The following is a 17,121-nucleotide window of genomic DNA, read 5'->3' as shown; positions in this document are numbered from 1 at the left end:
TTGTGACACTAGCAAAGCAACTTCTCAAAACTACGTTCATACTATTTAATTAAAAGACAACTTTTGGAATCATAAAAATCAAGAAATTAATTGAGTTTAATTTTCATGCACTGATACTGTAAAACATGTTGTGCAATCATATCAACCTTTTGGATCACTATTCACATGGTCAATGTAAAAAATAATTATTTTTGCTGATTTACTGTTATGTTATTAGATACACATATAAAACTATTCTACACTAAGAGTGTATGAATAAACTTCACAAACTTTGAGGAAACCATAATACAAACTAGAAATAAAAGTTAGTTTTGTATTCAACATTGATATATGACGGATGCACAATTATATACTTTTGCATATATGCGATTAAATGTCTTTTATAATGGATCCAGAAAAAAAAATGCATGTTCTATTAGTTGTTTCTTGATTGTAAAGCACAAACATGATGTGATTCTTCCCTCGACAAAAGGGAAGAAAAAGAGTTTTACCAATGTTGGATTATAGGAATAAAATGTCCTATAATCAAGTGCACGATCCTTGAAACTGTTTGGTGAAGGTTCATAAATACATTGACACTCATTCGGGTGGTAAAAACTTGAACTCAATTAGGACAAATTACCCCTACAACAATACATCCAATAATTAAGATAATATTTTTAAAAATTATCTCCTCTTTTTTCCACCTTTCCCAGATTTGTTGGAAGCTCCTGCATTTGATGTTGACACAGCCGCCTCCTGTTTCTTTGTCCTTCCATGATGTTTGGGTACCATGTCTGCAACACGAAGCATTAGCTGTTTTCCTGCAAGAAAAATAACAACCAGCTTCAATAATTTGTCATATATGTGCAACAAATGAGAAGTAACTATAAAAATGTTTTTCTCAACATTCTAATATGGACTCTAAACTTCAGCCTCGGTGAAGCAGCTCTCCCTCATCTATGGAAAAGGGAAAACTAATAGCAGTAACCTACCACATGGTAAAACCATGGAGCAGCATAAGAAAAATAGGTCGTGGTTAATGTTATTTGGAATAAATTACTATCAACAAATAAGACCATCCAAACTAAGACCATCCAACATCAAGACATGATTCTCATCAACTCCAAAGCTAGCAAAAGTAAATACATCAAGATTCGAAAGTATTAGGATACTACCAATGCTACAAAGGGAAACGACATTTTATGAATTGAGTCTTGTCAAACTTTCAACTCTATAGTCACCAATAAACATGACCTAAAAATATACTACCCTAATAAGCAACACCTGCGCTAGACTTTAATCTAATTGATTTAGGGGAATTTCATATTGATGTTTGCAACCCAATCCATGACTATTTGCAGATAACAAAAGTCAAGGAACACTTGGATTGAACATTCAACAGTAAACAATTCAATTTTACAAGTGACATTATCATACACATCAAGAACTATCTAAGACGCATGATTCAGCCAACACCCAACAGCTATTGATGTTAGAGAAAAACAATTCAGAGTACTACATTGATTTAACTTTACATAAACATAAAGTAAAATGGGTAGTCACAAAAATTTGATTACAAATCTATATTGAACAACTTACTGGATGAGATAGTGGGATTAAAAAGAGTGTCATCTTCCTTCTTTAGCAACACCCTCACTCTCCCTTTTTGCATGAAATCACGCGGGTAAGCCTTGTCAATCTGTGTTCATCAACAAAGTTATCATACATAAATAAAAATCTAATAGCAATAAATATTCATAAAACCCAAAAATTTTAAATTTTTTAAAGATACCTCAATTGCAAAAGGGAGTTTCAGATAGCTGCAGCAATCGCCAATTTCAGCACACGTGGGATTCTCGCAAGCTTTGCTGAATCCAATTCGTCTTCCTTCTGCCATCGTCTTCTTCGAATTCATGTAAATAGGGTACAACACAATCCACCTCTTTATATTCGGCAATTCACCATCCACGTTCATTATCAAGGTTCTGAAAATCGGTCCGGTCATCAAACCGCATTAGTCATTGATTCACTGGTCTAACCGATTCAACCATGGTTCAACCGAAATAATCGTTTTATAATAAAATAATAAATAAAATATAAATAAACACAATAAAACATAATTATAGTCTTAATATAAACCAAAGTTCTGAAAACTGGATCGGTCATTAAGCTGCTCTAGTCACTGTTTCACTGGTTCACTAGTTCAACCAGTCCAACCGTGGTTCAACTAGAAAAATTATTTATAGTAAAATAATAAATAAATTATAAATAAATATCCTAAAAAAGTTCAAACATCAAAATATTAACAATCAATCTTTAATCTCTGAAGAAATAATGTAGCATTTGTCAAAACTCAAATAAATAATGTAGCATTTGCCGAAACTTGAATAAATGAAGTCTCGAAGTATTAAAAGGGATAGCCAAGAAACTGATGAACTTCCCAGAAAATAAGAAGCAAACATCCAAGTACCATGATGTATATCATTTGATGACTAAGATTAAATTATTATTATTGCATAATGACATGATACTCATACTTTATATGGGAAAATAAGATAGAAACAAAGATAAAACTTTGTCACCATATCACCATATTTAAAAAACTCATATATCCACCTTAAACTAAGACAAATGAAGTAGAGGCAATAAAATAAATTGGAGTTCAATTAATCACTGATGAATGACAATAATGAAGCTAGAGGCATAATACCTAACAGACGAATTGAATGACTTAGAATTAAAAAATAATTAAATATTCATATATAAAAACAGCATCATAGAAAAGTTTATCTAAGTCAAATGCCGGCTTATTCACAACCAAAAAGAAAGCCTTCAAATAAGAAGAATTCGTACCACAAGGACAAACACAACAAAGAATTAAAACAAGTTAACATATAACACAAGAACAATTAACAAATTATAAGATCAGCACACTAAGAAAAAATTACACGAAATTATAGCAAATTACAACTTACAAGACAATAACACCAATTAAAATTTAAAATAAAGCAACACCAATAATCAAATCACAATAACACAATAAAAAGTTACTCAAGAGCAACAAACTTTTTCAAAGATTAACAAGGATTATCAAAATTTCAGGCAGCATCACTACTTTCTTTGATTGATCATGATTACGGTGGTGGTTGTTGTTCTTGAAGCAATTCGGGTTATCTAAGAGTATGCTTTGAGAAAAGGGTACTTGAAGCTTTCTATGCTTCCTCACTCTTGCATGACCCAAACCATTGTGAAGCAAAAAAGCAACTTTCTTGAACCTTAATAACACAGCTTTCACCAGTTTCCACCATTAAATTCCTATTCTGAACTTGATCCCCTGGCTGAGATAAAATACTAAGAACTCTATGACATCTTTCAACAACTAATCTATTAGTTTGTTCAACTTCCTCCATTCTTAACTAACTAACTTATCTAAGTTAATCAAAAACTCTCAAACCAAAAGCTAAACATGCCTTAATACTAGAAAAACATGAACATCTGAGTTATCAACACAGATATCATACATTCAGTCATAAGTGGCATACAAAAAGACCCAGATGTAAAGAATCCCTTTTTTTTCAAAGGGAGCCACAAAAATAGGATTTTTCATGTTCAAGTCTCAATTCCATCAAAGGATGAAAAAGGGTCAATTTTTTTTCTTTTTTGTTTATGTTTTCTATTGTTGGTAGAACAAACAAAGAGCCTGGGATCAGAACTAACTAATAGGAGTTAGAAGAAATTGCAGCATATCCATATTTGCTTTAGAAAATAAATAAAAATAAAAAATTTAACCGAAATTCAACCGAGGGTCAACCAGTTTAGTTAAATATAAAATAAATTATTAAAAATTTAATATATAATTTTAAATATTTAAATTTAATAATTTTTAAATTAATAAAATTTAAAATTTTATAATTTTATATAATAAATTATTTATAATTTATCATTAAAAATTTATTTTAAGTTGTTCCATCTCCACACCACAATTAGAATTGGTTTTAAACAAATTAACTCAGCAAAATACATAACACCACGATCAGAAGATTAACTCAGCAAAAAAAAATTAACCATCAAAAAGTTTAACAAAGTACTACCATCAACAGAGCCATTTAACAAACAGAACAGCATCAACAATAAGGACATGAAATCAATTATTATCATAATTTTTCATACAAAATTAATTAAAAAAATAACAAAATAATCAGACACTCATTAATTGAATATTTCAGGTTCAGAATCATACAAACAAAGAAATTTAAAATCATAGAAATTAACAAAAGAAAAAAATGAACCAAGCATACGGTGACGGAGGAGGAACGAAATCCGCGAAGGAGGAACCATACATATGGTGAAAGAGGAACGAAACCCGCGAGAGAGAAACCAAGCTGACGGCGAGGGAGGAAAGGCGAGACAGAGAGGAGGATCGAGCAAACTTACCAGCGAGGGAGGAAGCAAACTGATCGGGCTTGAAGAGGAGACTATGTCGACGTAGAGAAGACGGCCACAAGCTTCGATCTGCAAGTCCAGAGGCGACGAAGTAGAGGAGAAGAACTTCGATCTGACCCTCTGTCTGTCACTGCCGACGACAACGTGAGGAGAAGAGTTCGGCGACGGCGGGGCTGGGCGCCGGCTGCAGCTGCTGGTTGGGCATGAAGTCTTAGAGAGAGAGAGAGAGAGAGAGAGGGTATTCACAGTTAGTGGGTTAAGGTTATTGCTAAGTGTTATTGTTAAAATATAAAATTGTTACTGTCGAAATAAATAGAATGTAACAAAAATTGAAATTGGGCAGTACCGTTTTTGGTCAATAAATTGGGCTGTATCTTCAACAATGATCCACATGAAGTTGAACACTGAGTTATGGGCCTCGAACAGTAATTAGGCCCAAACTATTTTCTAAATAATAATTTAGAAAACAAATGGATAAAGAAGGAAACCAACGCAGCCACACCTACTCACACAGCCACCGCAGCCGTCGCCGTCGTTTGGAAGCTCGTTGGCCGTCTCCTCTGTTCGAGATCTCTCTCTCTGTGTCGCCGTTGTGTTTCTTTCACTGCCCTTCCTCCTCGCAGCCGGTGAGTACTGTGATAAATTGAGAACATTGAATATTGAGAATATTGAATGCTGTGTAGTTTGTTAAACACAGTCACTTTGCTGTTCATAATTTTGTTCATTTTTTAAATTCATACTTGTTCATAAGCACTAATAATATTGAATGCTGTGTAGTTTGTGAATTTTGTTCATAAAATTTCTGTTTGCTGTTCATAATTTTGCTCATATTTGTTCATAAACAATGATAATATTAAATGTTGTGTAGTTTGTTAATTTTGTTCATAAAATTTCTGTTTTGCTGTTCATAATTTTATTCATAATTTTGTTCATATTTGTTCATAAGCACTGTGATAATTCTGTTGCTGAGTTAATTGACTTAATTCTATTCATAAATTTTTTGTTTGCTGAGTTAATTTGGTTTGCTGAGTAGTTTTGTAAGCACTGTGATGAAAGTTTGTAAGCTGGGTTAATTTTTTTTGCTAAACGCTGTGATAATTAATTAAATCGGTTGAATTCTGATTGAATTCCAGTCGAATCAGTGAGCCGTTAAACCAGTAATTTTATCGGTTTATTGACTGGTCCGGTTCTCGCAAACTTAGTGTAGAAGAGCTTCTTCACCTCAGAGCTTCTTCGATGGCGATGGTTTCTTCTCTCTCTGCGGCACTACTTCCTCCTCTTTCTCTCTCTACCTCTTCCTCCTCGCTCTCTTCCAACCCAAAGTTTTCGGCTTTGTGCTTTCAATCTGGTAACACCTTCAAGCTCAGAACCCCTAAGCTGCTTCACTCATCAACTAGGGTTTATGCCGCGCCTGAAGTTTTGGATTCCGAGGAACCGCTAGACGTACCTCCAGAAACCCTTGGTGATGATGAATCTGAGGCCACCACCTTTCAGGTCTGTGCATATCGCATTTCTTCATTTTTTGTTCATTCGAATTCGGATAACTTGAGTTTTCTGGATGGTGAAAATGATAATTGGAAATTGTGCAATGTAATATAGTATATATCTATGTATGTTGTTTGATTTGTTTCTCAGAGTGCTTGGTCACTAGAATGAGATTGAATTCAACATTGAATGAATGAATTTAGCGAATGAATGAACTTAGCTCTATGATTTTCCTTTAGTTTTGTGGATTCAATTATGGATTAGGACAAGGATCCTAGATAGAAATTTTCTACCATTAGGTGGATATAATGTTCTAGGAAAGGATAACTATGCAAATGTTTAGATTAAAATTTTATAGTTCAAGCTAAGAGACACACTTATCAAAGGCAAGTTTCTGTTGAGGGTTTAAGATTGGAATGTACAATGAACTTGTAAGTACTAATAGTGATTTATAAATATAATCCTTTCCCACTAGATTGAGTTGTATACATGAATCAAACAATGTTATTTGGTCTTTGTAAATTCACAGTTTTTGGAACTGAATTTCCAAGAGCGTTAATAAGAAATCATATTCTGTGAAAAAAAGAAAATGATATCCCGCCTAGCTATGAATGAATGATATCCATTCATACTTCTCCTGAATCAATTTGGTGGTTTTGTTGATTTTGTTGTGTTGTTTTTTAAGGTTGGAGATTCAGACACTCGTACCACTTCCTCAATTAGCATTGGTGGTGATCCGGATACGGTATATTCATCAACTCTGTTATATCTTGTTCCCGATTCGTAACTGTTTTCCTTAATTCCTTATCAATTTCAGTTTATCTGAAATTTTCCCTCCATTTTCAGATGGCGCCTAAGCAGAAGATTAGAATCAAACTTAGGTCTTACTGGGTGCCCTTGATAGAGGATTCTTGCAAGCAGATACTAGATGCAGCAAGGAATACCAATGCAAAAACCATGGGTCCTGTACCATTGCCAACTAAAGAAGAGAATTTATTGTGTTCTTAAAATCGCCACATGTACATAAGGATGCTCGATTCCATTTTGAGATCAGAACACATCAGCGTCTCATTGATATTTTGTATCCTACAGCACAAACAATAGATTCTCTGATGCAGCTTGATCTTCCTGCTGGTGTGGATGTAGAGGTCAAGCTCTGAGCTATCGACATTTTACGGCATGTAAGGTGTGAATTTTTATTCTATGTATGTAATGTGATTGATCCACATGCAAATCAAGTGTAATTTATAATGAAGGAATCCTAGAATATTTTACTTTTTCAAGTTAGTAAAGCCTGTATTTACCTATATCTATTTATTTATATCGTTATTTATTTCAACCCTATAGACTTAGTGCACAGAGTTGTAACATTTAAACATTTCAAATTGTAATGCTTGTAGAATGAATTACAATAATATTTTGGTTAAAATAATCTTTATAAAATAGAGGTACATTAATATGAATTTTGACTTTACATGGAGCATGTTTTTTAATAATTTCATATATAATTGTTTGTAAATTGGTACTTATCGCTAACTGAAGTTATAGTCATATATAATAATACTCTAAACAGGTAAAATTGATGAAAACAAGCAAGTATATTTCTTTCGTTATGTAGACTGGGCTAAAGATGATGAATTCATCGGTGAGATTTCATTACAAAAAAGTTAAGAATTGTAAAACACATACTTTTAATTTCTTTGCAATCCTTCACTAACCTTTAGTAAATGAATAAAATAACATGATAGTGCTTAAAAGAAGTTAATATAATTATGAGTTTACGAATAAAAAAGAGGACGATGTTACGATAGAGAGCCTCAATGTAGTCCCTGAAGTTGTACTCGAGCTCCATAATAGTTCCTGAACTTAAAAGTTACCTATATTCATCCCTAAAGTTGCACTCCGGGACTCAAACTTGTCTTTCCGGCAATTTCTGCCCACCTGGCGCTACCAGAAAGCTGAGTTGGCAGGTTTCGTGACACGTGGGCATTACAATGGCTAGCTGATGTGGCAGAGTAAACTGTTTGGAATCAATTTGGTCCCTCAAATCAAGTTAAAATCCTAATCCCCAATTTTGAAGCCCACAGCGTTCTGTCTTCTCTTCTCTTTGGTTCTTTGTTCTTGTCTTCCCCATCTTTGAAGCCCTACTATTATGGCAAGCGCGAGCAATGCAACTGGGAGCTCGAACAACCCACGATCATTTGGAAGCATCATGAGGAGAATGAATAGAAACAGAGAATCGTGTTTGTCATGGCTGCGGGTCGATATCAGTGCTGCGGTAGTCAGTGACGGATTCTAATCCAGGGAGACCGTTCTTGGGTTGTCCCAACTACAATGTAAGTATTATTGTTGTTGATTGCTGTATTTATGGATATAAAATGATGGATATTTGGTTAGAACTTAGAAACCCAATTGCATATTTGAATGTAGTTGGTTTACTCTGTTGGCATTTCAGTTCCTTTTAATTAGTAATATAGCTTTTTATTATTGTTTTGTGCTTGAATAAGGAGTTATGGTGCATATTTTTAAAGAGAGTTTGTAGTATATTGTGTGCAACTACAACTCTTTATTTTGGGCCTGTCCAGGGTGAAGATTTTATTCTGTGAAAATTAGGCTTACTAGTGCACTTGCTGATGAAGTTTTGCTGTTGCTATTTTATGAAGTTGTGGGTGAGCATGTGCCTTGTTTATTCGTTGTGTTTATTCTGCAATGATACTTTGTAGGATAGAATTTGGAACATGTTGATGCAGGAACTATTTAAAAGAGTAGTGCAACGGGTTTCTGCAATTTGGATAGACAGTTATTTTAATTTTAAGGATACAATTATCTTAATTTTAAGGCATCCTTTGTGGTTGTACAGCTTGCCTGTTTTTGTTGAACTTTGACCTTGCACGGTCACACTAAAACTAAAGATCTTTTAAGATTTGATATTTCTTGTAGCTCACCAATTTTTTGTACCTCATTCGCGATATCCATATTAATCTTCTTAAACGAACTTAATGTGTCATGATAATGGATTCTGAATTTGACTGATTTACCTAACTCCTTTTCTTTATATTGGGTTGGTTTAGTTAAACCGAATGTAATATGTCGTTGATGTCTTGCATACATATGGTACAATAAAATTACATTCAGATATTTTTGTGTTAATTTTAATTATAAAGTAAGTTTTGCAATTGCCAATCAAGTCAACTTTGTTATTGGAATAGTCAAGCTGTTTGATGAATTTCGTTTGGACTAGTGGATTAGTTGTTGGAAAGGGAATGTAAATTTTAATGGTTTGATCCATCAAGATTCAAGTGAGTGTCTAAAGAACTGTTGTCCTTAATTACATCAAAACAATGTTCTTGATGTAACACTTTCTCAGCACACTGTTCAGCTTTATTCTATGAAATCCCATGCTTATGTCTATGTACTGAAATTTAGATCAATTGTCTATTCAATAAGGTGCAGTTCTCGAGTAATTGCTGTAGCTCAATCCACTCAGATATACTTTTTCTTTTATTTTTGTTTATCAATCGCCTTTAATACCTGCTTTCTTAAAATAACTAATGGAGTCATTGTTTTACAAATACACTGTTTTCAATACCTTCAATAGGCTGCTGTTTATATATGCCAAATTATTCCTAGGCTGATGGTGGTTATACATGCTGCATAATGTCCTGTTTATATGTAACAGTGCTGTTTAGGGACTAGTCTGATGTCACTTACATAAGTTTAGGGACTAGTTTGATGTCACTTATAAAAGTGTAGGGACTATTTTGGTGCTCGAAAACAAGTGTCTGACGGCTTTTTATAAAAATGAAGGAATCAAAAAGTTGGGTCCCGATATGGTCTGGTGATCCAAACTATGAGAAGTTCAAAGTTCATGGCTGGCCAACCAACATGGTTGTCGAAGTTCATGATGTGGTCCCTCTAAAAAGAAAGTTCTCCAAGCATGATGAAAAAATAACTTCAGGGAGTAGCAATCCACCAGGAAGCAGTCAACCAGCAAGGAATCCCCCACCTAACCCTATGCAAGGTGCAACATAGGGGAATGCTACAAGACTTGCAAACTTCATAAAGTTTGTGTCCACCCCTGGATTCAAGGCACCCAGGCACAAAAATGAAGATTAGGATGATTATGTTTAGGGACAGGGGACACATGGTGTCTTGATGTATCTATTTTGCTGAAGTCTTTTACCATGTATGCTTTCTTAAACGTTGTCTTAGTGTTGGGGATTTTTGTATCTGAAACTTATGAGGTCAAAATGTTAACAACTTTGATATACTTCGTGTTTTAGCTCTATAATGTCTTTTTTGGATGAAACATTACCAATATGAATTATGACTTTCTTGAATTGAGTTTTGTCAGCTTTTTGGTTATATTTTGTCCTGTGTTACAGAATTAAGAATAATTCAAACCCTATCCATTTCTATTTCATTGAACAGAAGTGCAGGAACAGAAGTATGCATATAATCAAACACTTTAATTTTCATTTCTTTCAAACAAAAGGTCAGGAATAAGTACATGAACAACATATGCATATAACATACATGTCATTTGTTTTTGGATAGATACAGTTGACCCTGTTGTCTATCCAACTTTAATACAAGAACACCAACTACAATCAGTAGCATGAACACAAACATCAAAATTCTCCCCTAATTTTTAGAACCCTAATTTCAGCCTCTAATCTACCAAATTTTCAAGCAATCTTCATCTTCCATTCTTCATTGTCAACTGAATGCCTTGTTCTATCATCACATGCTATGACATCTTCTTCCAAAACTTTATCAACCCACAAAAATAATCCACACCATGTCTTACCCACAGTCTGCACAGCCAAGAAAATTCAGTGAACAAATTTTATATCCATAAATACAGCAATCAACAACAATAATACTTATATTGTAGTTTGGGCAACCCAAGAACGGTCTCCCTGGATTAGAATCCATCCCTGACCACCGCAGCACTGGTCTCGACCCGCAGCCATGGCAAACGCAATTCTCTGTTTCTATTCATTCTCCTCATGATGCTTCCAAATGATCGTGGGTTGTTCGAGCTCCCAGCTACATTGCTCGCGCTTGCCATAACAGTAGGACTTCAAAGATGAGGAAGACAAGAACAGAGAACCAAAGAGAAGAGAAGACAGAACACTGTGAGCTTCAAAATTGGGGATTAGGGTTTTAACTTGATTTGAAGGATCAAATTGATTCCAAACAGTTTACTCTGCCACATCAACTAGCCGTTGTAATGCCCATGTGTCACGAAGCCTGCCAACTCAGCTTTCCAGTAGTGCCAGGTGGACAGAAATTGCCGGAAGGACAAGTTTGAGTCCTGGAGTGCAACTTCAGGGATGAATATGGGTAACTTTTAAGTTCATGGACTACTATGGAGCTCGAGTGCAACTTCAGGAACTACATTGAGACTTAACTCTGTTACGATATGGATGTCCATATCCATTCAATGTCTACTCAGCATTATTCTTTCTTCCATTCAAGTACTATTGGAAAGTACAAACATTAAAGAATATGCGGTACATGTTTTCCAACCTTTGAAAAAGTGAAACCTTGAACTTGTATAAATAGAGGAATGGGTTTAGGCTTTTGGACACAGTAACAATAAACAAAAGTAATTCTCTCTCTCTCTCTCTCTTTACTTTTAATTTACTAAATACTTCTTTCTATCTTTATATATATACACATTACAACATATATATATATATATATATATATATATATATATATATATAACTAATTATATTAATACTAAAGTCTTCTATTTATACATCTTTATTTTATATTTAGTATATCTTTTATTTATTTTACAACACATTATCAGCACGAGACTCTGATCAAATTTTTAGGAAGACTCAAGTAACAAATTTTCATTATGTCGAAGCTCTCTCATCTTGAATTCAATTCTCTTGATATATCTGGAAATAATTATTTATCATGGATACTAGATGCTGAAATTCATTTTGATTCAATGGATCTTGGAGATACCATTAAGGCTGAAAATAATGCATCCCAGAAGGATAAGCTAAAGCCATGATTTTTCTTTGTCGTCATATTGACGAAGGATTGAAAAATGAATATCTTACATTAAAAGATCTTGTAGATCTTTGGAAAGACCTTGAAGAAAGGTATAATCATAAGAAAACGATGATACTTCCTCAAGCCCGATATGAATGGACGTACTTGCGTTTACAAGATTTTAAATCTATAAATGAATATAATTCTGCAATGTTTCGTATCACTTCACGAATGAAATTATGTGAGGAAAAAGATAACTGACCATGATATGTTGGAGAAAATTTTTTCAACCTTCCATGCCTCGAATGTGCTCCTACAGCAGCAGTATCGAGAAAAGGGTTTAAAAAATATTTTGAGTTAATTTCTTGCCTTCTTGTTTCTGAACGCAACAATGAATTACTTTTAAAAAATCATGAAGCGCGTCCAGCTGGCGCTGCCGCATTTACCCAGGAAAGGTAAATGGCAATGTTTTAATAACAAGAAAAATTATGAAAGGAAAAGGAATTATATTCAAAAGAGATGATCTCACCAGAAGTGGGATAAAGAAAGAAATATCAGGCAGAATAAATCAATAGAGGATAAGTGTTTCTGTTGTGGTGGAAAGGGCCATTGGTCACGTACATGCCGTACCCCAAGGCACCTAGTCGATCTTTACCAGGAATCTTTGAAAAAAGATGACAAGGGAAAAGAGTCAAATTTTGTTTCAAATGATGCTGAAAATTCCACCACTCATTATGATGTATCTTATTTCTTTGAGGATCCTGAAGAAAATTTGGTCATTTGATCAATGATGGAATAGTTTAATGTGTGAGATTGTTAAGTATTCATGTAAATAAATAATATAAAGAACTTATTATTAAGTTTTATTTTCTATGTATTTAAGTTTCAAATATGATGTATATAAATAATGAAATATTAATGTTTATGAATTTTGAAATCATTAAATATGTCATGTTTTAAAATAAAATTTTAGTATATGACATTATTTTTATGTGCAGTATTTCTTAGAAAAATAATTCCGATCAAGTATTCAATTTAACTGTACATGCTACTCATTTTATTATTATTTGTCTTTGAAGAGAATGGCAAGGATATGTAATGAAGATGTATGCCTTGCGGATAGTGCAAGTTCGCACACTATTCTCAAAAGTGATATATATTTTACTCATCTTGTGCCAAAAGAAGAATGTGTTAATACTATTATTGGCTCAGGCAATGTGATAGAAGGCTCTGGAAGAGCTATAATTTTGTTTCCTGGAGGAACAAAATTCATAATAAATAATGCACTGTTATCTACCAAGTCTCGAAGAAACTTGTTGAGTTTTAAAGATATTCGCCGAAATGGATATCATATTGAGACTATGAATGAGGAAAATCATGAGTACTTATGTATCACAACTCATGATTGAAATAAGAAAGTTATTTTAGAAAAATTAACCTCACTTTCATCTGGGTTATATTATACCAAGATTAGTGCAATTGAATCGCATGCTATTGTAAACCAGAAGTTTACTAGCCCAAATGAGTTCATAACTTGGCATGACCGATTGGGTCATCCGGGAACAACCATGATGAGGAGAATTATTGAAAACTCCCATGGACATTCACTAAAGAACCAGAAGATTCTTAAAACTAGTGAATTTTGTTGTGCTGCATGTTCTCAGGGAAAGTTACTATTAAGGTCATCACCAGTAAATATTAGATTTAAGTCTCCTGAATTCCTAGAAAGGATTCAACGTAATATATGTGGACCTATTCATCCACCATGTGGATCTTTTAGATATTTTATGGTCCTAATAGACGCATCTTCAAGATAGTCACATGTGTGCTTATTATCTTCTCGCAACCTGGCATTTGCGAGATTACTGGCTCAAATTATTCGATTAAAAGCACAATTTCCAGAAAATCCAATCAAAGCAATTCGTCTTGATAATGCTGGTGAATTTACTTCCCAAGTTTTTGATGCTTATGTTCACACACAAAATGGAATAAGTGTTGAACATCCAGTAGCTTATGTTCACACACAAAATGGGTTAGTAGAATCACTTATTAAACGCCTCCAATTAATTGCTAGACCCTTACTTATGAGAATAAATCTCCCAACCATGATTTGGGAGCATGCTATTTTACATGCTGCAGCACTTATTCTTTTGAGGCCAACGAGTTACCATCAATTCTCTCCTATGCAATTAGCATTTGGCCAGCAGCCAAATATTTTCCATTTAAGAATATTTGGGTGTGCGATATATGTTTCCATTGCACCACCTAATCGCACTAAAATGGGACCCCAAAGAAAATTGGGGATATATGTTGGATATGATTCTCTCTCTATAGTGAGGTATCTTGAAATACAAACTAGAGATGTATTTAAAGCCCGGTTTGCGGATTGTCATTTTGATGAATCAAAATTTCCAACATTAGGGGGAGAGAATAAGCTTCCTGAAAAGGAACTTAATTGGAATGCATCATCCTTGATGCATTTAGATCCTTGATCAGGGCAATGTGAACTAGAAGTTCAAAAGATTATACATTTGCAAAGAATAGCAAATGAACTGCCTGATGCATTTTTCGACACAAAGAGGATAACCAAGTCGTATATACCAGTGAAAAATGCCCCAATTCGAATTAATGTCCCAGTTGGACAAATTGTCACAGAAGCAAATACACGCTAGAAGCGTGGCAGGCTTGTCGGTTCCAAAGACAAAAATCCTTGGAAAAAAAAGAGGTAAATACTATTTCTGTTGAAAAAGACATAGTAGAGACACCTGTAGTTGTCCAAAATTCTGATATAATTTTAACGCCAGAAGACGTTCAGGTACCTGAAAATTATGAAAATGATGAAATCTCGATAAATTATGTCTTTACAGGAGAGAAATGGGACTAAAATAAGACAATTGTCAATAAAATATTTGCATATAATGTGGTATTGAATATCATGCATGAAAATAAGGATCTTAAGCCAAGATCAGTCGAAGAATATCGACAAAGGAATGATTGGCCAAAATGGAAAGAAGCCATGAAGGTTGAATTAGACTTACTTGCAAAACGTGAAGCCTTTGGACCTGTAGTCCGTACACCTGAAGATGTAAAACCTGTTGGATACCAATGGGTATTTGTGAGAAAACGAAATGAGAAAAATGAAGTTGTGCGCTACAAAGCCCGACTTGTGACACAAGGTTTTTCACAAAAGCTCGGTATAGATTATGAAAAAACGTATTCCCCTGTAGTGGATGTGATAACATTGCGTTATTTGGTCAGTTTATTTACATATCATAAATTACATATGCATTTAATGGATGTGGTGACAGCCTATTTATACAGCTCATTAGATCGGGATATCTATATGATGAGTTTGGAAAACTCCAAATTAATATTTGTGATGAACAAACATTATTAAAATATTCAATTGCAAAATTATTAATTCAATTTCAATTAATCATATGCTAATTGATAATTTTGTGATGCAGGTTTTTAATTGGGCCGAACAAAAATAAAAATGTTGCAAAGCCCAAGTGTGAATTCTGTTCAGCTTTGATTTCAAAAATTATAACCAACAAAGTAGAGCTGAATTATTATTGGGCCAAAAATTAATTGTTGTTGCAACTAAGCCCAAACTTCACATTTGATGAGAGTTCCCTATGCATGATCCGAATCCACTAAGCATGTAAAGCATAGTTCCATCTTCCAACGGAACTACTTTAATCATCATGATGGATTTCAAATTTATTAGAATAAATTTGATAAGTGCATGGGAAATATGAGAGAGAGTATCATTGACATGATTGATGGCATTAACTTTACGCGCCACCCAGGGAAGAAAAAGCAAGCTATCTTTAATTAACTTGTTTAATCACTTTGAATTGCTTTTTCTTCACATTCTCTCTTCTCTCTCATCTCTTTCTTCTTCTCTCTTCGGTTATTACACAGGAAACAATGGCTTCCATGAAAGCAAAATGGAGCTACCGAAGCAAGGGAAGGACAAGCTACAAGTCCATCACAATGATGGCAAGAAAACAAAAAGTATGTTGTGGCTGAGAGAATCACCAAATATGGTAAGATTTGGTGAGGTAATATCGGATCCTTCATACACAAAAAGAAAGAAGAAGATTCGGCCAGTAGGGAAGATCCTTGGAGGCATAGCTTGTCTTTGATTCTGCTCAACCACCACAGGGAGTAGCTAGAGTGGCGAAGTGATGGTTGAAGGCAGAGATTGAAGCAGATGAAGTCATCGTCATCATGAAGCATCAAGGGCCAGAAATCCATCTTGGAGAGGAAGCCAATGATGGAGCGCTCGGATTGATGAAGAGTGATGACCAAGGAAGGACTAGAGGTATTTGCATGTTGGTTTTTGCATGAGTTATCTCTTCTCTCTGTATGGCCAAACCGGTTTAGTGAAGGAAAAGAATCTGAGCTCGGGTTTGTGTTTCAACTGTGAAGGCTTCACTTCTCTATAAAAGAGGTGAACAGTCATGGTTTGATTAAGGAGTAAGATTTGAGAGTGCAAGGCACAGAGTTCTCAGAGCTACCTAAGCTAGCAGTTCTTCTTCTCCTTCAATGTTTTCTGTTTAGTATTTTTCTGTTTAATTTTGTCATATCTTGAGTCTCATGGAAAAAGGCAAACAGTGAGGTTTGTATGAAAAAGCCATAGAGCGGAAAAAGGCAGAGAGTGCAAAATTAAAAGAAAAAGCCATAGATGTCTTAGAGTTCCTTTGTACATCTGTGTTGTGTTTCATGATTCTGTGGGAATCCCCTTGTAAGTTGGGTTAGCACTTTACAAGTTGTAATATGGATGATTATAGTGAAATTCCATCATTATTGTGATGGAGACTGGATGTAGGCTGCACTGCACTTAGCAGCTGAACCAGGATATATCTGGGTGTTATCTTCTCTCTCTTCCTACTTCAATTCTGTTTTTACTGTTCAAGATGAAAAATCAAAAATGTCTCGTGTCAAATGACGAGACAAAATGAAAATGTCTCGTGACTAGTGACGAGCTAAAAACAGAAAAGTTTTCTCTAAGTCCAGCAAGTATAAGCAAGCAAGAAGGGGCTAAGATTCAACCCCCCCTTCTCTTAGCCACTGAAACCATCACTATATGAAAGTCCCTGAAGGACTAAAGATATCTAAACCATCCAATGAATATTCGCAAGGGTTATACTCAATCAAATTGCAAAGATCTTTATACGGTCTAAA

The 17,121-nt window shown here is 34.4% G+C and overlaps 2 protein-coding genes across 2 annotated transcripts; one reads left to right on the top strand and one right to left on the bottom strand.

Moving 5' to 3' along the window:
- Positions 1-390: 390 nt before the first annotated feature.
- LOC130954464 (signal recognition particle 19 kDa protein-like) lies at positions 391-4,692 on the bottom strand. Its single transcript, XM_057881209.1, has 4 exons — positions 4,417-4,692; positions 1,775-1,967; positions 1,582-1,681; positions 391-803 (listed from the first exon to the last, which is right to left on the bottom strand). Exons 2-4 carry the CDS (start codon positions 1,955-1,957, stop codon positions 667-669), a joined length of 420 nt encoding a protein of 139 aa, XP_057737192.1. The 5' UTR covers positions 1,958-1,967; positions 4,417-4,692; the 3' UTR covers positions 391-666.
- Positions 4,693-4,909: 217 nt separating this feature from the next.
- LOC130954928 (30S ribosomal protein S10, chloroplastic-like) lies at positions 4,910-7,373 on the top strand. The gene is given in 6 exon segments (XM_057881697.1): positions 4,910-5,051; positions 5,628-5,919; positions 6,596-6,655; positions 6,757-6,891; positions 6,893-6,913; positions 6,915-7,373. Coding segments are annotated over 5 exon segments (630 nt in total). The 5' UTR covers positions 4,910-5,051; positions 5,628-5,661; the 3' UTR covers positions 7,071-7,373.
- Positions 7,374-17,121: the final 9,748 nt, after the last annotated feature.

This window comes from Arachis stenosperma, chromosome 10, assembly GCF_014773155.1.
Source record: "Arachis stenosperma cultivar V10309 chromosome 10, arast.V10309.gnm1.PFL2, whole genome shotgun sequence".
In the NCBI taxonomy this organism is placed as follows: domain Eukaryota; kingdom Viridiplantae; phylum Streptophyta; class Magnoliopsida; order Fabales; family Fabaceae; genus Arachis; species Arachis stenosperma.
This window is presented reverse-complemented; position numbering and strand designations above follow the sequence as displayed.